This window comes from Emys orbicularis, chromosome 9 (assembly GCF_028017835.1).
Source record: "Emys orbicularis isolate rEmyOrb1 chromosome 9, rEmyOrb1.hap1, whole genome shotgun sequence".
In the NCBI taxonomy this organism is placed as follows: Eukaryota; Metazoa; Chordata; order Testudines; family Emydidae; genus Emys; species Emys orbicularis.
Genome location: NC_088691.1, coordinates 1054965 through 1078443, shown reverse-complemented (window position 1 = coordinate 1078443; position 23479 = coordinate 1054965). Strand labels below are relative to the sequence as shown.

The 23479-nt window shown below is 49.2% G+C and overlaps 1 protein-coding gene across 5 annotated transcripts in view; it reads left to right on the top strand.

Annotated features, from left to right (window-relative positions):
• Positions 1-16127, top strand: part of DLG3 (discs large MAGUK scaffold protein 3) — a 177215-nt gene extending 161088 nt beyond the window's left edge. For 3 of the 5 annotated variants that reach the window (XM_065411044.1, XM_065411043.1, XM_065411042.1), the window contains 7 exons: positions 3181-3226; positions 6280-6330; positions 7577-7678; positions 7869-8041; positions 8633-8742; positions 13679-13770; positions 15946-16127. In XM_065411044.1, the coding sequence (XP_065267116.1) occupies positions 3181-3226; positions 6280-6330; positions 7577-7678; positions 7869-8041; positions 8633-8742; positions 13679-13770; positions 15946-16052 (681 nt within the window). In that variant the 3' untranslated portion in view covers positions 16053-16127. Of the gene's footprint in view, positions 1-3180; positions 3227-4756; positions 4799-6279; positions 6331-7576; positions 7679-7868; positions 8042-8632; positions 8743-13678; positions 13771-15945 lie in introns of all 5 variants that reach the window. The other 2 variants (XM_065411041.1, XM_065411040.1) reach the window with 2 other exon arrangements.
• Positions 16128-23479: the final 7352 nt, after the last annotated feature.

Genomic DNA, 23479 nt, shown 5'->3' with positions numbered 1-23479 from the left:
GAGTGTTGCCTCATCTCCCGCTGCCTAGCAATGGTGGAAGTGGAGATTCCTGCCTTGCCCTCTCCTCCAAAGCTGTTCCAGGGGCAGTGGCACTCAGGCTGGGCTCTGGCCATCACAGCCATGGCTGGCATTCTAGAGATCGCCTAGAACAATCCGTGTCACTGGGCAAAGCCAAGCCAAACCCGGCCTGCCTGCCTGTAGAGAAGGGGACGTCTCTCCTACCTGCCTCATCCCTTCCCTAGTGCTCGACTCCCAGCCACGGGTGCTGTGTCAGCAAAACTGCCTCTCCCAGCTGCTGCCAGTCTAGCTGCCGCTGGCCATGGCCCAGGATTTCCATCCAGCCTCTGGGCGATGGAGACCTGCCTGGCGCACTCTCAGTTGTTTGGTGTTTTCATCCTTTCACAACTTCTCAGCACATGATCAAACCTCTACTCTGCCTTTCTCTGCTCTCCCTGATGTGCCAGGGGCTCTGCCTTCCCCCGCTCTCAGAACAAGGCGAGGGAATATGGTGCTCAAAGGCTTGTGTTTAATGTTGTAAATGGGCAGGTGTGAGTGGGTGCAGCCCCTTGTCCCGCTCCTGGAATTGGGAAACAGCCTTGCCGTCTATAGCGAGAACCTGGCAGTGCTCATCTGCGTGAACCAATTAGGAGTAGTGAATCCAGCCAGCTTTTGTTATGTGACCATCTGCTCCAGAAGCACCTCTGTGGGCGAATCACTGTGGCCCGCAGAGCTGTCCTGTGCCTGGCTCCCTTTCTGGAGGAATTCCAGCTGCCTGCAGAGACAGCGGCACGTTCCATAGTGACTCTGGCACCATTTCCCAGAGGGTGGTAAGGCATGAACCCCTGGCTGGCAGCCTCATTGCACTCTCCCTGCTGGAAGGTCAGATCTGTTCATGGCGTCTCACCCATCCCGCTTCCCACATGGAGCTAGGAAGCTCCACATGAGGACAAACCCTGGATGGGGCCTTGCTCTGATGGTGCATGGCTGTGATCGAGGACCTCTGCTCTGACACCCCCGGCAAACCACCTGTGTTGAATGGAGGGTGTTCAGAGTGGGGCAAATGGAGCAGAGAGACCAGGACGGTCAGAGGCTGCCTACCCACCCCCAGCACATTCTCTACAGGGTAGCAGCTGAACTGAGCATGTGTTAGTGTCAGTGTGGTGAAAACGGCAGTGTGTCTGGGTGCGAAGGGCTGTGCACTCCGGCGCAGGAAAGCGCAGTCGATTCAGATCAGTCAGAGAGAGGCGTGTGGACTGTGCTCCTGAGCTGAGGAACTGAAGGGTTCAACACGCAAACCTACGAAGTATTCCTACGGATGGGTTTGCTGGCCAGTGAGCCACTGAGGGAGGTGTTCCTACCTGCGTTCTGTGCAGTAGGGCCACTCGCCTGGCACTGCCCTTCCTCTGCACTTGTTACACGTCATCAGCTCTCAGTAATGCATTGGGTGCTTTGTCAGCAGTGTCCATGTAGACAGCTGTGGTCTCACAGGTAGGAGAGGAGGCGGGGCGAGGCAGAGCGAATCCACCTGCCAGGCTGCATTCCCGTGTCATGGTGCACTGCTCAGAATGGTCTCTGCTCTGCGGCTCAGTGCAGCTGGGGCCAGGACCCAGAGCCTGTCCACACACCGCCTGCATGGTGTCTCACTTCGCTGGCACAGACCTCCATCTCGTGTGTTTATGGAGGGAGAGCAGCCAGATTTTCAAACGAGTTCAGTACCCAACCTGCTGAGCTCTTCTAAAAATCTGGCTCTGGGTGAGTCCAGCACGCCTCTGTTCCTTCCTGGGCCTGACTTCAGCCATAAAAGCTGTATGTGCATCTGCATACTCCAGGGCCTCTGGCGTAGGATGGTTGGTGACTTGGCTGCCCAGTGCGCTTGCTAGACGATCTGCATATGTGTGGTTGCAGGTGTCATAACGAAGGTAGGACAGACCCGAACTGCACTGGCTAAATGAATATGCAAATCCTCCTTATGAGGGTGGCCCCCTCTCTCGGCTCCCCTAGCTATGCCAACGGACTGTGAAATCCCAGCGTCCCCTCTGCTCAGGGTGCACAGCTCACAGTGCACCAAGGTGTCCGTGCCCAGTGGTTGTAGGGATTTGTGGGGGAGCGGGAGCCATCTCTGGGAGAGTCCCTGGGGAGGGGGCTTGGCTTGCTGCTTTCCCTCCTGGAAGGGTTTGTGGTTGGGGGATGGCTTGCTTGTAGAGGGTGGCATCAGGCAACTGAACATAATTGAATTCATGACTGAAGTGGATTCACCACCTGCCTGTGGGCTCTGTAAAGTCTGTTTGAGGGCTCATTCTCTGCCAGCTCCAGGTTAACATGTGCTCACGGTGTGGGGGTGGGGACCCCACTCCCCGTCTAGTTCCTGTTGTAGGTAGAAACTTGCAGCCAGTCTCCCTCCCTTGAAATGCTTCACAGCACTTGACTAAATCTGCTTGTGGAGTGCTGGTCAGGGAGCAGAGTCCTTCCTCTGCGCACTCTGCACGTGGAAACGTTGGGATTAGGGGAGCTGAAGCAAAGACCTGCAGAGGGATTTGAAGTGCTCCTCAGCCCTTCCAGGGAAGCGGAAAGGCTCAGCCTGGGACTGTACTAGAGCAGGGGTGTGGGCAGAGGGCTCTGGGGCACAGAATCCCTCAGACACCTGGAGTGGGAGATGCAACGTACCTGGCCTTCACCAGTCCATCAAAAAGCTGAGTGAGGCACATTCTTGGGAAGGCCTCCCCTCAACTTCCAACAGCACCTCTGGGATTGGAGCAGCTCCCTCGGGGGTGGAAGTTAGCCTGCTCCAGGGGGCCAACTCTTCCTCAGCAAGAGCCTTCCCAGCGTGCACTCAATGAGCAGGGAGCCTGAGGAGGAGTCGGGCACATGGGCACCATTGGTCTCTGGGCTGTGGTTTTGGCAGGGCTGCCCTTGGCCCTGTGGGGGCTGGTTAGAGGCCCTGCGATGGCCATGGGCTGGGTGAGAGGACACGGCTCAGCTCAGCAGTGTGAAGGCTGGCTGTACTGCCTGCCCCAGCAAAGACACTTCTGAATTTTGTAACCTCACTTGCAATTGCAGCTCGCAGCCGTTCTGCACTCCTGTCACTAATGCTCACCTGGCTCTGTCTTCTTCCTCTCCTCTCTCTGTCTCTCACTCCCCTCTCTCTGGCTCTCTGCCCCTTCCTGCGGTCTATGAAATCAGGACTTCCCTGGGTTAAGTGACGATTATTATGGAGCAAAGAACCTGAGTAAGTCTCATTTAAATGCACATCGTTGGCTCTCCGTGTCTGGCATGTCTGGCGCTGCGCCGGGGGGAGGCTGGGATCCAGGACTGGGAGTTAGTGCTGCTCTTGATGTACAGCGCTAGTCGCGCTGAAGGCTTTGCTCTCGCTTCTGAGGCTGTGGGTTCCAGTCAGTGGAGGTGGAGGGGGCTGGGCTCTGGGGGAGGGAGAACTGCCCCTTGTGCTGCTCCCATGGTGAGTTAGAATTCCCTAGCAGTGAGTGACGCAGTCCTGCCCTCCAGATTGCAGGGTGAGCTGCTCTGTTTCCTCTTGTTAGACTGATAGTCACAGCTGGAGCTTGGATCCAGCGGCCCCTTGCTCTAATGCCAGCCCAGATGAGTTAGCGTCAGGGCTGCACTGGAGACGGCTGCTGGCAGGCAATCAGGGGAAAGTGACGGGCCACAGGCGCGTCACTAAGCAGGTAGCTGCGTCTTTAAGTGCTACCTGCCTGCTCCCCGTGCCGGGTGCGTGCACATGTACCCTGAGCTGTGGAACGGCTTCTCTTCCTGACTCCCTTTGGGGAGACGATCTTCACAGCTTCAGCTTAGAGGCCAGCTCTATGCAAGCAGTCCCCTGGCTGCCCACACCTTCGGGACCAGCACAGCCCCACACCCCTGGGAGCAGGCAGCCAGGGGGAGGTGCAGGATGAGTGAGTGACCCAGTGTCTGCGGAGGGGCCGTAGCATTGGAAATGGCCTAAACAAGCAAGGCCCCGAACTCTGTTCCGTCTTGTCAGTGTCTTGTCTCTGTGAGTCCCCCCGTCCCCCCAGGCTGGTTTGCCCTCGTCAAACTGCACTTTGCTTTAGGGTTTGTGCTGATGTATCCGTGTGCTGCGGCAGCTTCCCTCCTCTGCTCCCCCTCCTTGCATGACACCTGGTTCAGGGGGACTCGAACTGGCAGGGCCCTGCCCCGTGTCCCACCCCTCTCACTGTGGATTTATGCTGTATCCTTCGGGGGGGGGGGGGGGGCAGCACCCTGCTCTTGGAGATGCTGCAGGATGGGGCCTGGTGCATTCCCTGGGGAAGCCATTACTAATGCCAGAGGCAGAGCTGCTTCCCATCCCTGTGCACGCTGCCTGGGGAAAGGGAGCCCTGTGAGCTCGTGCCCACTGGGTACAGAGAAAGCCCTGCCTCCGGCGTTCGCATCTTCCCCCTTTCACACTTGGCAGGGTGCCCCAGACGCAGTTAACTGGATTTCCCTGTTGAAGCTACTGACTGAAGGACCCGGAAACGAACCTCCTGCAGTGGTGCCCTACCCCTGGAAATGCCAGTTCTAATGCAGGAGTAAGGGATGGGGGCTGAATCTGTAAGAGGAATCTCACTGGGTCTACATGCTGCCATTGGCTGTGGGGACCCCAAGGCTGTGCTCGACCATGCCCTCTACCTGTGTCCTGTGGCCACTAGCGTTGGGCCACTGTCTGTCTCCTACCCCATGTGCCCTTTGTGAGTTCCTGGCTGCACGTGTTCTGAATTGGCGTCTTTTTCTTGTTGGTTTGCAGAGGGCGTGACATCAAACACCAGTGACAGCGAGAGCAGTTCCAGTAAGTGTCTTTCTCTCCTGCTGTCTCTCACCTCTGTGTGTGTGCGTTCTAAGCATTTTCATTCCTCTGTTGTCCCCATGGTGTTTCCTGTTCGGAGGCCGATGCTTCCTTTGGCCACTCGAACTGAAGGCCCTAGAGATGCTGTGGCCAGCTCCCTCGAGGGGATGGGAGCTTTTTGCCAGGCCTGGTTAGCAGTGTCCTTAGTGGCAGCGATGGGATGCAGTGACGTGGGAGCCATGAGGTGTTAGAGGTCACTCTTTGACCTGTCCTAGCAGAGGATCCCGCCCCAAGGCGCACTAGTTTTGGGGTGCCACGTGGCTCCTGTGTCCTGACTTCTAGCCCTTGGGATAATACCCCATAGGTCTTGGAAAGCTTGTGCTCAGAGAGGCAGATCTCTGCCAGCTGCTAACGCCCTGCAGCCCACCTACAGCACAAGCCCTGCAGGTGCACTAACAGCTACTGCAGCAATAACGCGCATTCTGCCCGAGGCTTCTCTCTCCTCTGCGACAAGGCTGCAGCTGCTCTGCTTACGCTTCCAGCTAGGAACTGATCCTGCCCTGCCGTGTCCCCAAGTCGCCCTGCCAGGATGCTCTGAACCAAACACGCGCTGGTGGTGTCGGTCAGGCAGCTCAGAAGGGCCTGTCACAGAAACAGTGTGTGTAATGAGGGCAGTGTCCCCAGCGCCTTTTCTCCCACAAGCCTTCAAACAGGCAGCACCCAGCCCAGGCAGGGAAATTGGTGCCAGGGATCCAGGGCCTCTGGAGTGTCCCCGCAGCGCAGATGGGAGCTGGGTTTACGGTCTCCCAGCACACAGAGAGGAATGGGTTCCATACAGCTAGCCAGAAAGGATGAATGGCTGAGTTGGTCCTGCCTGGCTTTGAGCCCAGAATGTGACTATTCCAGGTGTCATTCAGCCGGTAACCCAGGGAGCAGCCAGGCTGTGGAATCGGATCCTCAGAGCAAATAGTGGCCAGGTTGCCGCTCTGGGCTGGGGGGGAGCCATGGGAAGGGAGCCTGGGTCATAGCCCGCAGAAAGAGTGCCCTCTGGTGTTTGCCCTAGTGTTCCAGGCAAACTGCCATGAAGCGAATGTCTGACCAAGTCATGGGCCACCTGGGCTTAGAGTGCAGCCCACCTGCTGGCCACAGACTAGCCTTTGGGTTGGCTGCAGGGGCAGCGTGATGGGGGATTGGCTCTCGCTCACGTACTGTTTCGGGTCTTCCTGGGGCAGTCAGAAAGGACCACTGCCCCAAGGCAGTCCTGGTCAGGAGCAGCACCCCAGGCTGGGACTCTCCTGTGCACTTCACTGTCACCCTGGGACTTCACTGTCCAGCGGGGTGGGCAACCCAGAGGCCTTTGGGGCACTTCTGTGTATGGCAGATCCTGGCTGGCTATTGCCTTCATGCCACTTTCTGGTCGCAAAGGGTTGAGGCAGGAGAGGCCCCTGCAAACACTCACCTGCTTCTCCCTGGCTCTATTCCAGAAGGACAAGAGGACACTATCCTGTCATATGAACCAGTGACACGGCAAGAAAGTAAGTATGGGGTGGGGTCTGGAGTGTACAGTGGTCTTGAGTCCCAGCTCTACAGCGCGTGGTGGTCTTGAGAAGTGCCTACGCACAGCGAGTCCTTAATCAAACCTTGAATCTCCAACCAACACCTAAAACTGGCCTCAGGCAGGCGTGGGTCTGCAGGGACTCTGCTCTCCCGGCCTCCCAGAGCAGCATGTGTTGCGAGGCGTTTAATGGAAACGTGAGGGGCACCTGGCCGCCTGTGCCTGCCTGGGCTGCCTAGCACTCTTGGCAGGCAAGCAGACACTGCTCATGAAATGCCTCTGGTCAATAGCAAACGCTTGAAACACTGGCTGTGAAACCGTCATTGCTAAAAATGTAACACCCCCTGCCCTGCCCAAGCCCAGCCCTCTCTGCGCTGCCCTTCCAGAGTCTTGGGTCCTTCTTGTACCAAGCACCCGCCTTCACCTCAGGCCACTCACCCACTCTGTCTGATTCATGCCCCAGCCGTACTGCACCTCGTGACTGCATCGGGTTGAGTGCCTGGGGCCAGAGGCTGGGAGGGCTCATTTCTTTTTAAAGCACCTAGCACGTTGTTGGTGCTTCATCTGTACCAACTCAAGGCAGCTATTCACCCATGAGCTGCCAGTTTGCTGGTTCCTCAGCCAGAGAGTAACACGTCCTATCCTCCAGACACGAGTAGTGCAAGTGCCAGCAGCATGCCTGGGGAGAAGAGGTGCATTCCTCCCCTGGAGCTTGCAGGCCAATGGGAGGTCAGCCTCCCGCACTTGTCTGAGCGGCTGTGGTGGAAGGGCTTGGGAAGAGGGTGTGTTGAGGCAATAATTTGGGTGCTCTCACGGAGGAGCGAACCTGGAAGTGCACGTGGAGGCACATAGAAGAGGTAATAAGCACTCTTGTGTTCTGCACCATTTGCCTCTTTGGGAGTGTTGCTGATGCGTCCTGTGGGCTGAGCCCAAAGACAAGTCCCTGGAAGCTGTTTCCATGTGCGTGGGAAAGGTGTCCTTGTTCTAGAATGAGAAGGGTTCTGTCCTTGGGTAGACTTGGAGCTTTGCTGAGCTTAGTCCCCACTGCAGGAAAAGGGCCTTCAGTATTTCCACAGACCACAAGTGTGAGTGCTGTGCGAATGGCCGTGGTGTATTGACCACAAGTATTCTGGAGCCACGTGGCCCACTCCAGGCTTCAGCGAGTGTGGGAGCAGCTGCTGGGATCAGAGACTCAGCCTCAGGGTCGTGGCTTTTCTTGTTTCCAGTTCACTATGCGAGGCCAGTGATCATCCTGGGGCCAATGAAAGACCGTGTCAACGATGACCTCATCTCCGAGTTTCCACACAAGTTTGGCTCCTGCGTGCCACGTAAGTGTTGGCGTTGGTGTCTCTCTCAGGTTGTGAGTTAGTGACCCAGAGGTGTGCTCTGGAGAGGGGCCGCTGTTTCTCCTGCCTGCTGCATCTGAGTCATGTGGTGGCGAAGAGAGGCAAGGCAGGGTCGCTGTAGGTGCCTGGCAGGCTACGGTGGGCTCTGTCTCATGAAGCTCCTCTCTTTCAGACACTACCAGGCCTCGGCGTGAGAATGAGGTGGATGGGCAGGACTATCACTTTGTCGTATCCCGAGAGCAGATGGAGAAAGATATTCAGGACAACAAGTTCATCGAGGCTGGGCAGTTCAATGACAATCTCTATGGGACCAGCATCCAGTCGGTGCGGGCAGTTGCAGAGAGAGTGAGTGTAAACGTGGAGGCAGCGACACTGCTCCAGGGAAGCCCGCAGCTCACCCAAATGATTTCTGACCCTCTCGCGGCTGCACCCATTGCCCATGTAACTGTGTGTGGAGCAAGAGCCAATTGGACACGGATTCCTGCCATGCCATCTGGCCTTGTTCCACAACCTCATTACCCAGCCCAGACTGCCCAGTGCTCTGCCGCTAAACCCACCTCCCTCTCCAGGCAGGAGTCCTGCAGAACTCAGGCCTCCTAAGCCACTGGGCTACCAAGGCCACCATTAGCCGCACCAGTGCCTGCTTTATCTTCACAAGCGCTGGTGCAGAGGTTCTTTGCAGTGAGTAGAACAGAAATGCTCTGTGCTCAGAGCATGACACAACCCATTGCTGGTTTTTCAACTATGTCCTGAATGTTGAAAGGAAGCCCCAGTCCCTTCTCCGGGTGCTGCCACCCTGCCCCAGTTGGGGGTCCATGCTGGGGGTTGGCTTGTATCTTGGGATGGGCATATTCCATCCCTGGTCCTCCTGCTCCAGGCTACTTTCAGAGAGGGAAAGTGACTGACTGAAGCTGGTCCCCTCTTGTGCCCTGCTAGGGGAAGCACTGTATCCTGGACGTGTCTGGCAACGCCATCAAGAGGTTGCAACAAGCACAACTTTACCCTATTGCCATTTTCATCAAGCCAAAATCCATTGAAGCTCTCATGTAAGTGCATATTTTCCACCTATCCCTTGGGTGCGCTAGCTGCAGGGACCAGGAGCCTGCACTCCTGCTGCTTCTAATTCAGAAAAGGGGTGTGGGAAAGGCTGCTACTGTCGCTGTCATAGAATCACAGAAATGTTGGGCTGGAAGGTACCACAAGAGGTCATCTAGTCCAGCCCCCTGCACTGAGGCAGGACCAGAGTTACCTAAGAGCATCCTTGACAGGTGTTTGTCGAACCTGTTGTTAAAAATCTCGAATGAGGGGATTCCATGACTTCCCTTGGGATCCTATTCCAGAACTTTTCTATCCTCTGAATTAGAAAGTTTTCAGAGTAGAGAGAGGTAAATAGTGGTGTCCCCCAGGGTTCTGTACTGGGACCAGTGCTGTTCAACATACTCATAAATGATCTGGAAAAAGGGGTAAACAATGCAGTGGCTAAGTTCGCAGACGATACAGAATTACTCAAAATAGTTAAGTTCAAAGCTGACTGCACGGAGTTACAAAGGGGTTTCTCCGAACTGGGTGACTGGGCAACATGTAGACAAATGCGAAGTAATGCACATAGGAAAACATAATCCCAATTATACATACATGATGATGGGGTCTAAATTAGCTGTTACCACTCAAGAAAGAGATCGTGGAGTCATTGTGGATAGTTCTCTGAAAACATCTGTTCAATGTGCAGCGGCAATCAAAAAAGCGAACAGAATGTTAGGAACCAATAGGAAAGGGATAGATAATAAACCGAAAATGTCATATTGCCGCTATATAAATCCATGGTACGCCCACACCTTGAATACTGCATGCAGATGTGATCGCCCCATCTCAAAAAAGAGGTATTAGAATTGGAAAAGGTGCAGAGAAGGGCAACAAAAATGATTAGGGGTATGGAACAGCTTCCGTATGAGGAGAGATTAAGACTGGGACTGTTCAGCTCAGAAACGAGATGGCTAAGAGGGGTGTGATGGAGGTCTATAAAATCATGACTGGTGTGGAAAAAGGGAATCAGGAAGAGTTATTTATTCCTTCTCATAACACACAAACCAAGGGTCACCAATGGAATTAATAGGCAGCAGGTTTACAACAAACATAAGGAAGTACTTCACTCAAAGCACTGTCAACCTGTGGAACTCGTTGCCAGTGGATGTTGTGAAGGCCAAAACTATAACTTGTATAATTCAATAAAAGTATAATTCACAAAAGAATTGGATAAATTCATGGAGGATAGATCAATCAATGGCTATTAGCCCAAGATGGTCAGGGATGCAACCCCATGGTCTGCATGTCCCTCATCTCTGACTCCCAGAAGTTGGGAGTGGATGATGGGATGGACCACTCAATAAATTGCCCCGTTCTGTTCATTCCCTCTGAAGTATCTGGCACCAGCTACTCTCAGAAGACAGGATACTGGGCTAGATGGACCACTGATCTGACTCAATACGGCCATCTTTATGTTTGTACACTATGAAAGTTTTTCTGAAATTTTCCTTGCTGCAGTTTAAGACCATTACTACTTAACCGATGGACATGGAGAACAATTGATCACCGTCCTCTTTGTAATATCCCTTCACATATTTGAAGATTGTTACCAGGATCCCCATTAGTCATCTTTTCTTAAGACTAAACAAACCCAGTTTGTTTAATCTTTCCTCACAGATCAGGTTTTCTAGCCCTTTTATCATTTTGTTGCTCTACTCTGGACACTCTAATTTGTCCACATTTTTTAAGGTATTGTGCCCAGACCTGGGCAGAGTACTCCAGTTAAGATCTCAGAGCCACATAATCCAGGACAGTTACCTACCATGTCTGTCTTATGACATATTAGCTTTTTTCACAACTGTATCACATTGACTTGTGTTCAATTAGTGATCCAACCCCCAGATCCTTTTCAGCAGTTATACCACCTACCCAGTTATAACTATTTTGTAGTTGTCCATTCCGTTTTTCCTTCCTAAGTGTAATACTTTGCACTTGTCTTCACTGAATTTTGTTTGTTGATTTCAGACCAATTCTCCAATTTGCAAAGGTCCTTTTGAATTCTAATCCTGTCCTTCAAAGTGCTTGCAACCCCTCCACGCTTGGTGTCATCTGCAGATTTTATGAGCATACTCCGCTCTCCATTATCCAAGTCATTCATGAAAGTATTGAATAGTACCAGACCCAGGGCTGACCCCTGCAGGACTCCACTACCTATGTCCCTCCCGGTTTGACAGTGAACCACTGAATGCAGTGTTTCAACCAGTTGTACACCCAGCTTATATTTAATTTCATTTATACCATATTTCCCTAGTTTGCTTTTGAGAATGTCATCTGAGAGACTGTGCCAAAAGCCATAATAAAATCGAGATATATCACTTCTTCTACTTTCCCCTATCCACTAGCCCAGGTACCCTGTCAAAGGAAATTAGGTTGATTTAGCATGATTTGTTCTTGACAATATAACCTATTGTCTAGGTGCTTACAAATTGATTTGTTCCAGTATATACCCCGGTATCGAAGATGGGGTGATCGACTACTCTATAATTCCCTGGGTCCTCTTTGTTCCCCCTTTTAAAGGTAGGCACTCTGTTTGCCCTTCTCCAGTCGTCTGGGATCTCACAAGTGCTCCAGGAGTTCTAGAAGATAATTGCAAATGGTTCTGAGTTTGCTTGAGCTAGTTCCTGAAGTACCCTAGGGTGAATTTCATCAGGCCTTGCCGACTTGAATACAGCTAGCTTATCTAAATAGTCTTTAACCTGATCTTTTCCTATTTTGTCTTGTGCTCCTTCTCCATTGTTGTTCATATTAATTGTGTTCAGTATCTGGTTATAGTTTACCTTTTTAGTGAAGACTGAAGCAAAATAGGCTATTAATACCTCGCCTTTCTTCACATCATCATTGGTTAGCTCTCTTTACCCATTAAGTAGAGAACTTACACTTCCCTTCACCTTTCTCTTGCTCCTAATGTATTTAAAGAACCTCTTCTTACTGCCTTTTATGTCCCTTGCTAGGTGTAACTCATTTTGTGCTTTAGCCTTTCTGATTTTGTCTCTACCTGCTTGTGCTATTCTTTTGTACTCTTCCAGAGCAATTTATCCGCGTTTCCAGTTTTTGTAGGATTCCTCTTTTAGGGTCATTAAGGCACTCCTGATGGAGTCATAATGACCTTTTACTTTTTTTTCTCTTTCCTTCCAATTGGGATAGCCTGCAGTTGTGCCTTAAATATAGTCTCCTTGAGAAGCTGCTAGTTCTCAACTCCTTTGTCCCCTTAGATTTGTTTTTTCCCCATGGGACCTTATCTACCAGTTGTCTGAGTTTGCCTGCTTTTTAAAAGTCCTTTGTGCTTATTCTGCTGCTCTCACTCCTTCCTTTCCTTAGAATCATGAAATCTGTCCTTCAAGTAGTGTCCCTGTGGGCACTCCGCTCCATTGCGCCTGTGCCATTGATCAGAGATGTTTGGTAGCAACGCCCCCACACCTTCGTGCCCTGGACGGAAAGTATAAAGGGCTGCGTGGATGAACAGCCATCGGTTTCTTTTCAGCCACCTTCAGTCTGACAGAGTCTGCTGTGTGCCTGTTCTCTTTAATGGTGATTTTAGCAGTTAGTATCTAGTTAGTTCTTCGGTAGTGTTTTATAGTTCCTGGAACAGTTGTTCCCTTTTTTCTTTCCATTTTTTAAGGAAAGATTTTATATCTATAAAATACTTTTATTTTTGGTTATTTTGCTCAGGGATGCCAGGGGTTTAAAAGGCGCTTCTCTCACTGCGAGCTCTCCTGAGCAGTGACGGGCGTTCTTAATGCCTCTGCTGTTTGGGAGAGGCTCCTATTTCCCTGTAAGTGCAAGATCTGCACTTTTTTTCCAAGGGTACATCCTGAAAAAAATAGGGAGCCCAAGTTTAAACTGATGATGATGGAGCAAGCCTTAAGACCAGCTTTGGATGCAGGGGCAGAGGACCCCCCAGTATAGCTAGCACTTGTGTATGTATATAGTGAAAACCAGTAAAAGTTTATTTAACAAAGTGCGGAGATTCAAGTGACCGCAGTAGAAGTATTGGAAACAAATGCTGTATATAAAAGTAAATCATAATGTGCATTCTAGAACCTACACTTACGTCACTAGCTGCTTTTCTCTCTTACAGAGCAATGGTCACCCAAAGTCCTTCCAGCGTTTTACACTCAGGCTTGGCTGGGCTCTTAAATAAGTCACACTGTCAGCTTGCCTCCTTGATAGAACAGTCCACTGCCCTTATTTCTAAGCAGGACACCCCTGCTGGCTGTCTTTTTCCTGTACACTCCTTTCCGGTAGATTGTGAAATCTCTTAATCAGCATCTGGCTCAGTCTGCAAATCGGCCTACGTTGGCGGACATGATACACAATGGCCAGATAAGGAGATAAGCATCTGTTACCCCATGCCTGAAAGGAACCTGTCCGAAACATGCTACGTCCTGGTTACCTGTCTTAAGAACATAATTTTCACTATAGACACACAACTTCTTAAATATGATCCATCCATCCATTTCACAGTGATTGATGACCAGTGGGCTACTGGCTCTCTGCAGAGACCTCAGACCCCACCCTTTTGTGAATTATATCCAACCCATGGAATCTCTGTAAAACTGTGACTCCTCTGTGCCCTCTGCTAGTTTGCACTACAAGGTTCTGGGGTCACATGCACTGCAGCAGAAGGCTAGGGATTGCCTGGGCTTCCCAGCATACCTCTGTTCTTTGGGTGAAGTGGAAAGATGTTGGTGCTGGAGTTGTATTGCACAGGGCAGCAAGACAGCACGTGAAGTTCGATATGTGACCCAGTCTCTTGCAATAGAAGTCTGTAGGGGCTGCACCAGGGCCTAGCTCGCTGATGCATGGAGGGTTCCCAGCACTGGTGGTGGCGGTAGCTTTTGGCTTGTTGTTTTAAGTAAAAAGAAACACATTCAGACTGTTCTCATCCATGCCTGGCAGGGAGATGAACCGGAGACAGACGTATGAACAAGCCAACAAGGTCTTTGACAAAGCCATGAAATTGGAGCAGGAGTTTGGAGAGTATTTTACAGGTAAGAGTCCTGGATGGACAGGAGTGACCACCTTGCTGTCAGAGTCATGGGAAATTGTCCCGCCCCTCCGAAAACAAAAGAATCAAGAAATGGATACGAGTCTGTGAATGTGGCTTCATGGAGGGGCCCTTCAGCTATCCGGAGGTAACGGCAAACCTGCCCTCGAGACGCAGAGGGAGGCAGCCATACAGGATTTTCTGAATTGCTGAAGGCAGCAAGGAGAAAAGGGGCCAATAGAAAAGCAAGACTTAGGAATGCTGCTGAAGGGCTGCATAGGACCAGGGATTTTAGCACATGAGGGCAGGGAGGACTAGAGAGAGATGGACCATTTAAAAGAGTTGAAGGATGAAATTAGTGACTTGACGGGTGAAGACTGAACTGCTTTTTACAGTCCGTCTTCAAGTAAAGCATGGGCACTTGGCTGCTTAGGAAGAGAAGGAGCATTTGCTGAAGGGCCAGTAAGGGAGTACTTGGCAACTTGTGCCTCCACAGATCAGCTGGCCAGCACAGCAGGTATCCGCGCGTGTTAAGGAAAATAGCGGACACGCTGTACCACACAATTATTTCTGGAAAATAATGGGCAGCTTTGGAGGCACCAAGGCTGAAGGGGAGCAAACGTGTTACCAGCTTGAAAGGAAAGGAGTGATCCCACCAGTTGCCATCTCATATGCCAGACTGCTACCCTAGGAACTTTCCCAGCCAAAACACCTGGCAGAGGAGGAGTTCAGGCTAGAATGGGCCAGTTACTGGCAAGTTAAAACCCTCCCCAGAATATTGTCCTTTCACAAAGGTGAGCAGGAGAAGCCCAAGGAATTCCCAGTGCTTTTTGGGTTGCTTTTTGATATGCTCACGCCAACAGCTGGGGGAAACAGGCGAGGCACACTGTGTCTTTATTTGCTACCAACAGACAGTTTCATGTGGAAAATAAGTTCAAATTGGCTCATTGAGCTGAAAACATGGGTAAAACCCATAAACAGGGTGCTGATAACTGGGAGCATCTCAAGGGGAGAGAGGGGCCTCTTTGGGAGCAGCGGACACTGGGGTGAGGCAGACCTTATGTAACATGTTTGTGATCATAGAGACAGGGTGAACAGCACATGGGTGATGTTCCCAGGTGACACTAAATTGGGAGGAGGCTGGAAACATGGGCAGGAAATAATGGAATGGGATTCTGCTGGGCAGGGGAACCCAGGGGCGCAGGAATGGCAGAGTGAGCCCTGCAGCAATAAGGGAGAGCAGATTTGATTATCTTGCAATGTAAGATAGCTGCAAAAGAGCCCCTGTGATTCTGGGCTGCATGTACAAAGGCCTCGTGTCATGGACATGGAGGGGGGATGGACTGCCTGTCTGTACGGCTCTGGTGCAACGTGGGAACCAGAAAAATTGACAAATTGTGAGGAGTCCAACAAAAGGCAACAAAACTATCTGGGGGCTGGAGCAAATGAGTTCTGGGGAGAGAGAGAAAAAGCCAAATCTGCCTGGTTTCATTAAGTGTTGAGTCCAACTCAATAGGACAAAACCAATCATCTACAGTTAAGTGAAGGCATGTTATCGGAGAAATAAGATGGGATTGCAAAAGGGAAAACATGTGTGAACTTGAAACTTTTGGGCAGTGAGATGTGCTTGGCTGGGGAATCCTCTCCCAGGAAGCCCCAAGAACTTCTCCCCTTGGGAGTTGGAAGCTAAACGAGGTCCCTGGGCCTGCTGGAAGCTGTAATGAGCCCGTCTTTATGAAAGTGCCTGCAGCTCCTGCTCAAAGGTGGATGAAATAATGAATACTGAGGTCCCAAAGGCTCTGTACCTAGTGTGTTTTAATGAAATTGTCTGAAAAGTTGATTCTCAGCCCCTTGTTGAGAGACTAGTTGGTACTTCGTACACATGAAAAGAGTATGCCAACATGAGATCAGCATGAGCTCTCCCTAGAATTAATCTGCTTGGAGGTACTCTGTATCCTTAACTCTCCATGTCCCGGTTTGCCTGTTGTTCACATAGCGCAGATCCAGAAATACTTACAGGATTCGCTCAGGTCTGCTGGTAGCCGTGCCGCACCGTTCTCTCCCATCCCCTCTGGCTGCTTTGCCTCACTAGCAGGGCGAGGGACCTTTGCATGGCATGTGCAGGTGTGGTGCAGTGTTGCCTGATGTTGACTGACTGGCTTGTTCTTTCCCTTTTTAGCCATTGTACAAGGAGACTCTCTGGAAGAGATATACAACAAAATCAAACAGATCATTGAGGACCAGTCTGGGCACTACATCTGGGTCCCATCCCCTGAGAAACTCTGAAGACTTCCCCCATCAACTTCCTTGTGAGCAGATGTCTGAAATCCCTCCCTCACCTATGCCCCAAGGGGGTGGACATGAATACTTCTCCTGCCCCCTTTTTTAGATCGTCGCAAGATTGAGTTTTCTAGTCCTGTTTCTTTTTGTTGGGATGAATCAATCTCACTTAACACGTGACTGTCCCCACCATTCCTGCATGGACCTTCCCGCTGCTCCATTAGAGACAGATGAGATCCCATTCAAGTCGTTTTTTATTATTATTAAAATTTAACCCAAGATGGGAGGAGGCGGCTGAGGACTTATGTAAAGAACGACTGAAACAATGGATTTTTTTGAAAATGAGCTAGGACTGGAGCTCCCGGGGGCATTTCTCCAAGCATGTGTCACTGCCTTGTAGCTCTGAACAGTGCAACAGAAAGCATTTTATTTATCTGTATATGTAATTTATATATAATATATAAAGATATTATATATATATTATATATATATATATATGTGGACTAGAAAACCTGAGGGACCTCCTAAAACGGTACTATATTATTGCAAGGATCTTTTAAATTGTTGTATCCCAGTCACTGGGCAAGGGAGTCCCACTCTGGTCAAGAAGAGATTGAAATGGTACCAAGTGCTTCGGATGCTTCTCACATCTGGTCAGTTTTCTGAGAACCAAAGCCCAGATCTTTGGGGTAGAGCAGAGAAACTGGGATGCTGTGTGCGTGCAGAGAGGGCCGAGGGTCCAGAGTAACCTGTAGCAGCTGATCTGAGTGAAACTGGAAGACCCAGACTGAGCAGGAGGCTGCAGAGCGAGAGAGAATGGATAAGACGTTATTAAATTGCACATTGTTTTACACACCACCTAATGTGTTTGCATGAGAGGTTTCCTTTTTGTTCTATTTTTTTAAGCAGATGTTAAACCAAAACCATATTGTGTTGCTGTGTCAGCTTTTTTATTAGAATTTTCTCATGTTAATAATGACCTGTGGGTATAAAATCCAGTTTTTTAACGTATTTTTTAAGATGGTTACATTGTAAATAGAATCCAGACCCAGGGTGTCATAGTTAGGAAATAATCTACAGACCATATGGAATGAGCAAGCCAGCTGATCTGTGCTGCTGCCGGAACACTTCAATGTGGATGCAGCAAATGCCATCCATCTGGTCTCCCTGGGGACCTACACTGGATTTGAATCTGGTGTGTGATAGGGTGAGGGAATTCCAGTCTTCCTCATGAAAGCACACTGGAATTCCCCTCTGCTGCTGGAAGAAGACCATAGCTGTGCCTGGAATGGAAGCTCACAACTTCCCAAATGAATAATGGAATTTAATACAGAGTTCAGAATTCCAGTAATAGTGAAAACGGCTGTTTCCCCTGCAAGGGGTGAGGACCTTTGCTATGGAGCAGCTGTGCACGCAGTGCCGCAGTGTCCCTTCCTGAGTCCCTGGGACTCCGCGCTTGGCAGATAGTGCTTATTCCCCTCTTCTGTTTAATATTTCTACTATTGACAAGTGTCTGCATAAAGCCTGTTCTGAAGTTTGGGATCCACTTTTAGAAAGTCTCAGGAGCTTTGCAGTCTGTTGGGTATGGAAATGCAGACAGAATTGTACCATCATGCTGTATAATCAAGAGATCTTGTGACCAGGTGAGTGGTGTAAGACCACAGACAGGTAGTCTTCCTTGGACTGAGGCTGCTGCTTTTGAGAAGCACAGGTGTGTGTGTGTTCGAATGTGGCTCCACCTCAGGAAAAGAGCTTCCAAAAGGATTTGTGGATTTTCCAATCTAAATTTTGTTTTTCAAGTACCCCTAATTCTAGTGCAAGAGCCCTCTCCTCTGCAGGGAAAAATGTAAAAACTTTCTCCATGCCACATTCCTGTACACCAGAGCAAAGGAGGTCACCATAAAAATGTAAGCAGGTATGTCTTCCTCCTTTCCATGTGGTGACAGTTGGATGCTATAGAAGAAAACCAAACTGTTGCTGACCTAACCTAATAGGATCAGACCACTGCTGTTTCCAGCTAGACAACACCATGCTAATACTGTCCACTCCCTAAGGTGATAGATAGCTGATTGTGTCAGTGTGTTTTGTGCAGTGGCCTCAGTTTTAAATATGAGTGAGAACTGCTGTAAGTTTGTAGAGATACATTCTGGTAAGTGAGAAGTGTCACAGGAGACCAAAAAGGATTTAGCAATCCTGTGAGACTCAAAGCAACGCTGCAAAGCTCATTGATGGAACCACTACTGTTAAGAAGTGGAGCTAAAGGAGAGAGAACTGCTGTAGATTCTGGCCATGGACTGATGTCCAGTGTTATAGCTACTGCCTGCTCTGTTGGTTCTGCTCTGGATGCCACAAGCCCCATTCTCGAGAGCTGGCATAAGTGAAATAGGAGCAAGTTCCTAAGATGCTAGTCACAAGGTTACAGCTTCTTAACTTTTTTTCTAAGAGCCTGTCTCCCTCTCTTCTAGTCACATGGAGAAAAAGGCCAGTGTACTCCATGGCATAGGTGAAAGTATCCAATCAGTCATGACACTAGTTGGTTACCAGTGTTTCTTCCAAGGAGACATATATTTTTAATAAACAGAGAGTTGCAATGAACTCTGACTCAGAAACCTTCTTGTAAAAACCTCTTATTGTGTAGTGGATCCCTGCCATTTGGAGGTTGATCCTGGCACCTGAGTGGGGTCTAGCTGGGCTGTAGTGAACCGAAGGGTTACGCTCAACATGCCAAAGCCTGGAAATGTTTAGGTTTCTAGGTGGGAGGGGGTGGCCCCTAAAAATCAATCCTGAAAAAGAGCAGTTGTTGGGTTTAGATTAGTGACTATAGCAACAAGAAGGCCCCTCTGCAGCTTTACCAATGCCACTTGCTCTTTGAGGTGGGGTTGTGGTTGCAGGCCTTCCCTAATCCTGTATCCTAATCTATTCGGCCAACACCGCTGGACCAAAGCCCCTTGCTGACATGAGAATCTGTGCCCTGCAAGCAATGTGGGGAACCAGCTGTACCACTTTTTAATCAGTGGAAATTATGTGCCTTTATGAAACCCTGCTGCATCTGGTCCTGCCTGTACTGCAAAGGAGGGGACGTGGCTTGTTTTTCACTGATAGGAATGTGAAGCTGGGGGAGGGTCGTACTAAAATTTAACTTAGTCAAACATGCTATTTGTACAATATTGATGGGCAGAGGTTATAATGACACAGCTACATTGAAGTAAAACGTTGGCGATGGAGTTGTCTTTACTAAATGTAGTTAAAACCTATTTTTGAAATTCCCAGTGTACTCATTCAGTGTGTGAATGGGTTATCTGCTCTCATGGGGAGAGGCTACTATTTTAATGGTGCATCACTGTACGATCCCCATAGCAGGCCCAGCCTCAGAATCCAAAAAAAAAAAAAAAAAAATCACTCCCACATTCAAAGGGCTGGAAATCTGTTTCAAAGTAAAGCCTAATTTTAAAAAAAAACTAGCTCATAAACCATTTTTTAAAGAAGCGGTTTCCTGTATGGTTATTTCTATTACAGACACTTTAGAAGTGTAATTGAATAACTGAGTTTTGATTTAGTTGGAGTGACTGAAAGCTCTTACCCTGCAGTTTTCCTTTCAGAAGCTGGAGACGCAGGAATAAAGTAGCTTTTGAAGAACTGGTAACAGAAAGCACGAGGTAGTTTACTGATGACTCTCAGGTTATAGTCCACATATTTAATTTTTTGTTTAGTTAAGCATATTAGTGATTATCAGACTGAAAAGATCAATAGTCCCTCTAGTCTGGTTTCTGACAGTGGTGTATATACCTGATCCTTCAGGCATAAAAGCCTCAGAAAAGACAATTAATTAAATAGCATGATGGGAGAGGTTCCTTCCTCAATCAGGGCTGTTAGTGGTTGGCTCATGTCCTGAAGCATAGGTAGTCACATAGCTTACAAACATATCCAAGCCTGCTGTAAATACAGATACCATATAAGTGTAGAAGCCTTTCTTGAATCGTACTGAATACTCTGTCCCAAAAATACCGTGTGGCAGCAAGCTCCATAACTTAATTACTCTGGTGTAAAGGTCTTCCTGTCCGAACACGACATGAACAGAAGGGTAACAGTCCTGCCTCAAGTTCTCCAAGAGCTCGCTTGGTGGCTAGACCCAGTAAATGAATGGAAAGGTGGTTCCTTTCTCTGCCCCCACTCCAACTGACACTTATCATAGATGCTTATGGGACAGGCTGGGTACTCACCTGAAGCAGCTACAAGAGATTGTCTCAGAACAATTTACAGCTACACATGAATGTCCTGGAGTTGAGAGCCATCAGCCCAGTTCTGCCTGTTCTGCAAAACTGCACAATGCAAATTCTGATTGACATGGCTGCATTTCACTATGGAAACAAACAAGGAGGCACTCAAGCATTCCCTCTTTGCCAGGAAGCCATCAAGTTCTGGAAGTGGTGTCACCATCCCAGGATAATTCTGCTGGCTCTACACATACCAGGGGTCAGCAATTACTGAGCAGATTTCTCAAGCAGACATGCAGTGACCATTTGCAAACGGTTACTGAATGGGTCTGGCAGGCAGCTAATGTCTATCATGGGAGAGCGGGGGTGGGGGGAATTGTCCTTTAAACTTCTGCTCAAGCAGAGATGAGAGCTTAGTCTTGTTGCCAGATATGTATCCTTGAGACCACCAAAGGAGAAAACTATCTTCCTTCCTACCAATTGCCCAGATCCCTAAAATAGTATACAAGATCAGGCAGTCATCCTGATAATCCCTTACTGGCCGAGACAGTTTTGGCCATCAGACCTGCTACAGCTGTCCATGTGGCAACCTATCTCCCAACCAATCTAGATGTAATATCCCAGAACTAAGGTCAACTCCTGTACCCAGACCCGCAGTCACTGCATCTGACTGCTTTGATGTTGGCTGATTGACCACTATTAAAAGAGAGGCATTCAGAAAATTCTCATCCAAAGCAGGAAGTCCATCCACCAGGAAGATTTACCTTCCAAATGGAAAAGATTTTTCCACACGGGTGGTCCAAAAGAACATGAACCTAGTACAGGAATATACACTGACAATCCTTGATTATATGCTGCTACTAAAACAGGATGGATTTGCATTTAACACTCTCAAGGTCAACCTAGCAGCAATATCTGTGTGCCACACACTGGTACAGTCACAAGAGACATTCTCTCATCTAACAGTATTGAAATTCCTTAAGGTCCTCCTTCATTCTTGCCCTCAGGTTAGATAGGTTATGTCCTTCCATAGGGACACGGTAGTGGTTAGGACACATTCCAAGGTCATCCCTGAGATGGTCTGACCTCCACCTGAACCAGTCGCTCACCTTGTCAGTCTTCATGACGCACTCTTGATACCGAGGGAGAAGAAGCTGCAGACTCTGGATGTCGGCAGGGCTTTGCTATAATACCTTGATTGGACCAAGCCTTTCTTGCTTTCTTCCTGCCTCTTTGTGGCTATTTCCAGCCATGCAGTCTTTTCACAGAGAATCTCCAACTTGATCTCACTGCATGTCCATCTGCTATTAGCTGACTGGTGAGCCTGTCCCGTAGGGTACAGGGTGTGTCGACCACCTGCTTCAGGAACAGTCCAACCTCTCAGGTCGGTAAAGCTGCAGCTTGGAGTAACTCACTGAATTTTGTTGAACATTGCCCTTGACATGGCTACCTGGGCAAATGCCCACTTGGCAGGGCAATACTCCAATTGTTGTTTGGTATGGCTAGAACGCCACTCCCACCATTCAGGGAGGAATGTTTGCCAGTCACCAACAGTGAGTTCCACGCTTCTTAGTGTATGCACAATGTGCCTCAGGTGGCACGTGACCAGGATTCATCACCGAATTTGGTCTGCTGATTGGATCATTAGCTTCCTTGGCATGGGCCAGGTACTGATGGGGAGCACGAAATGAACACTGATCCATGCTCCCCAGCGCCACACTGACACATACTCAAAGGATGGTTCCTTATTTTAAGGTAACTGTGATTCTTTAAGATGTCAGTGCAGATCTGACGACCCACCCTCCATCGTCGTTTTTCCAAGTTCACAACTACTACAGGTTTTGAACTGCAAGGGAACTGATGAGGGGTCAGCGTCACTCTGCCCTTTCTGCCTTCAGAGGGGAGCATGAGGCGGCACAGGGCACATGTGCAGCCCCCCCCCCCCCCCCAAACTACTGCTATTCAAAGAAATACTGTACAGATCTCACATACAAGGAGGGGATCCATACTGACTACACCATATCATGGAATCACAGTTACTTTAGGGTAAGTAATTCTTCTGTCTAAGTCTGCTCCTTCAATTAAATTCTGACTAACTAGCATTGAAACAAAGTCTCTCACTGCTGACTTGAGCCATACTGAAAAGCATCTAATGCAATATATATATAATGTAAGTCAGTTTCTGTGAATGCTGCAATGGCATCTGCTTGTGTCAGTCTTCAGGAAATGAGCTAATTACCAGCTGTAGAACACCTCAGGAGGAGGCCTAGATAAGGGTTGGCTTCCAGCTGCTGGGTGGAGATGGGGCATCACATTGCAGACTGGTCATTAATCAGGCCCCCACAACCATTAGCTTGGCTTTATGCCACGATTTTTAAAACTAAATGTTGGCTTTTTAATTTGCCCTCTGGTGGTTGAGCCTTTAGGCTTCACATTTCTAAGCTTCTCTAAAATGCCACGCCCTCCTGGCAGTAATCTTTTTATTTTAAATGAAAGCAGTTCCTGGAGCCATGTGAATACCTGGTTCTGCCCAGATTGTTGTAGAGAAAAGTGTGAAACTGTGAACCCTAAGCCTGAAAAAACAGAAGGCAAATAATCCAAAGTTTATTTTGTTTGTTTGGCTTAAATGATTTTTTGGGGGGAGACGTGAGGGAAGAAGAAAGCTTGAGTGGGAACAGACTCTCTCTTGTGTCAGGCCTACAGAAATAATACTTTCACTATACAGAGTAACATTGCAGCCTGCTTTTTACATTCAGGAGCATCTTTGACCATGAGCAAGGGCTCTGCTAATACAGCCCTTTCATACAGCACTTAACAATTGCAGGAGGGGGTGCAGTGTTGCCTGGACTCTGCCAATTGTGCACTAGTGTGGGAGTTAAGCACCAGCTGCTGATCTTGTGCACGTACAGCTGAATTATGTCATCTGCCAGTGTTGCACTGTGACACTGATTCTCATCTTTCCTTCCAAATAGCAGCAAAGCTGACACCTTCAGTAAAGCTGGAGTGATCTTTTCTAAGTGGTAGTAGCACTACTATAGGTAAGTGCTCTAAAATCCACATGCTTTCTCAGATTATCTTGGGGGGGGGGAAATCACTGTCCCTCCTGGGCATTTGGGGTAGAGTGAGTGGTCCAAATCTTGAGATCACTTGAGTGCCAATGCCTCTGTCATAGTTCAGCATGAGGTGTAGCAGTGTGCTGCAACTACTCCCTGCCCTTGT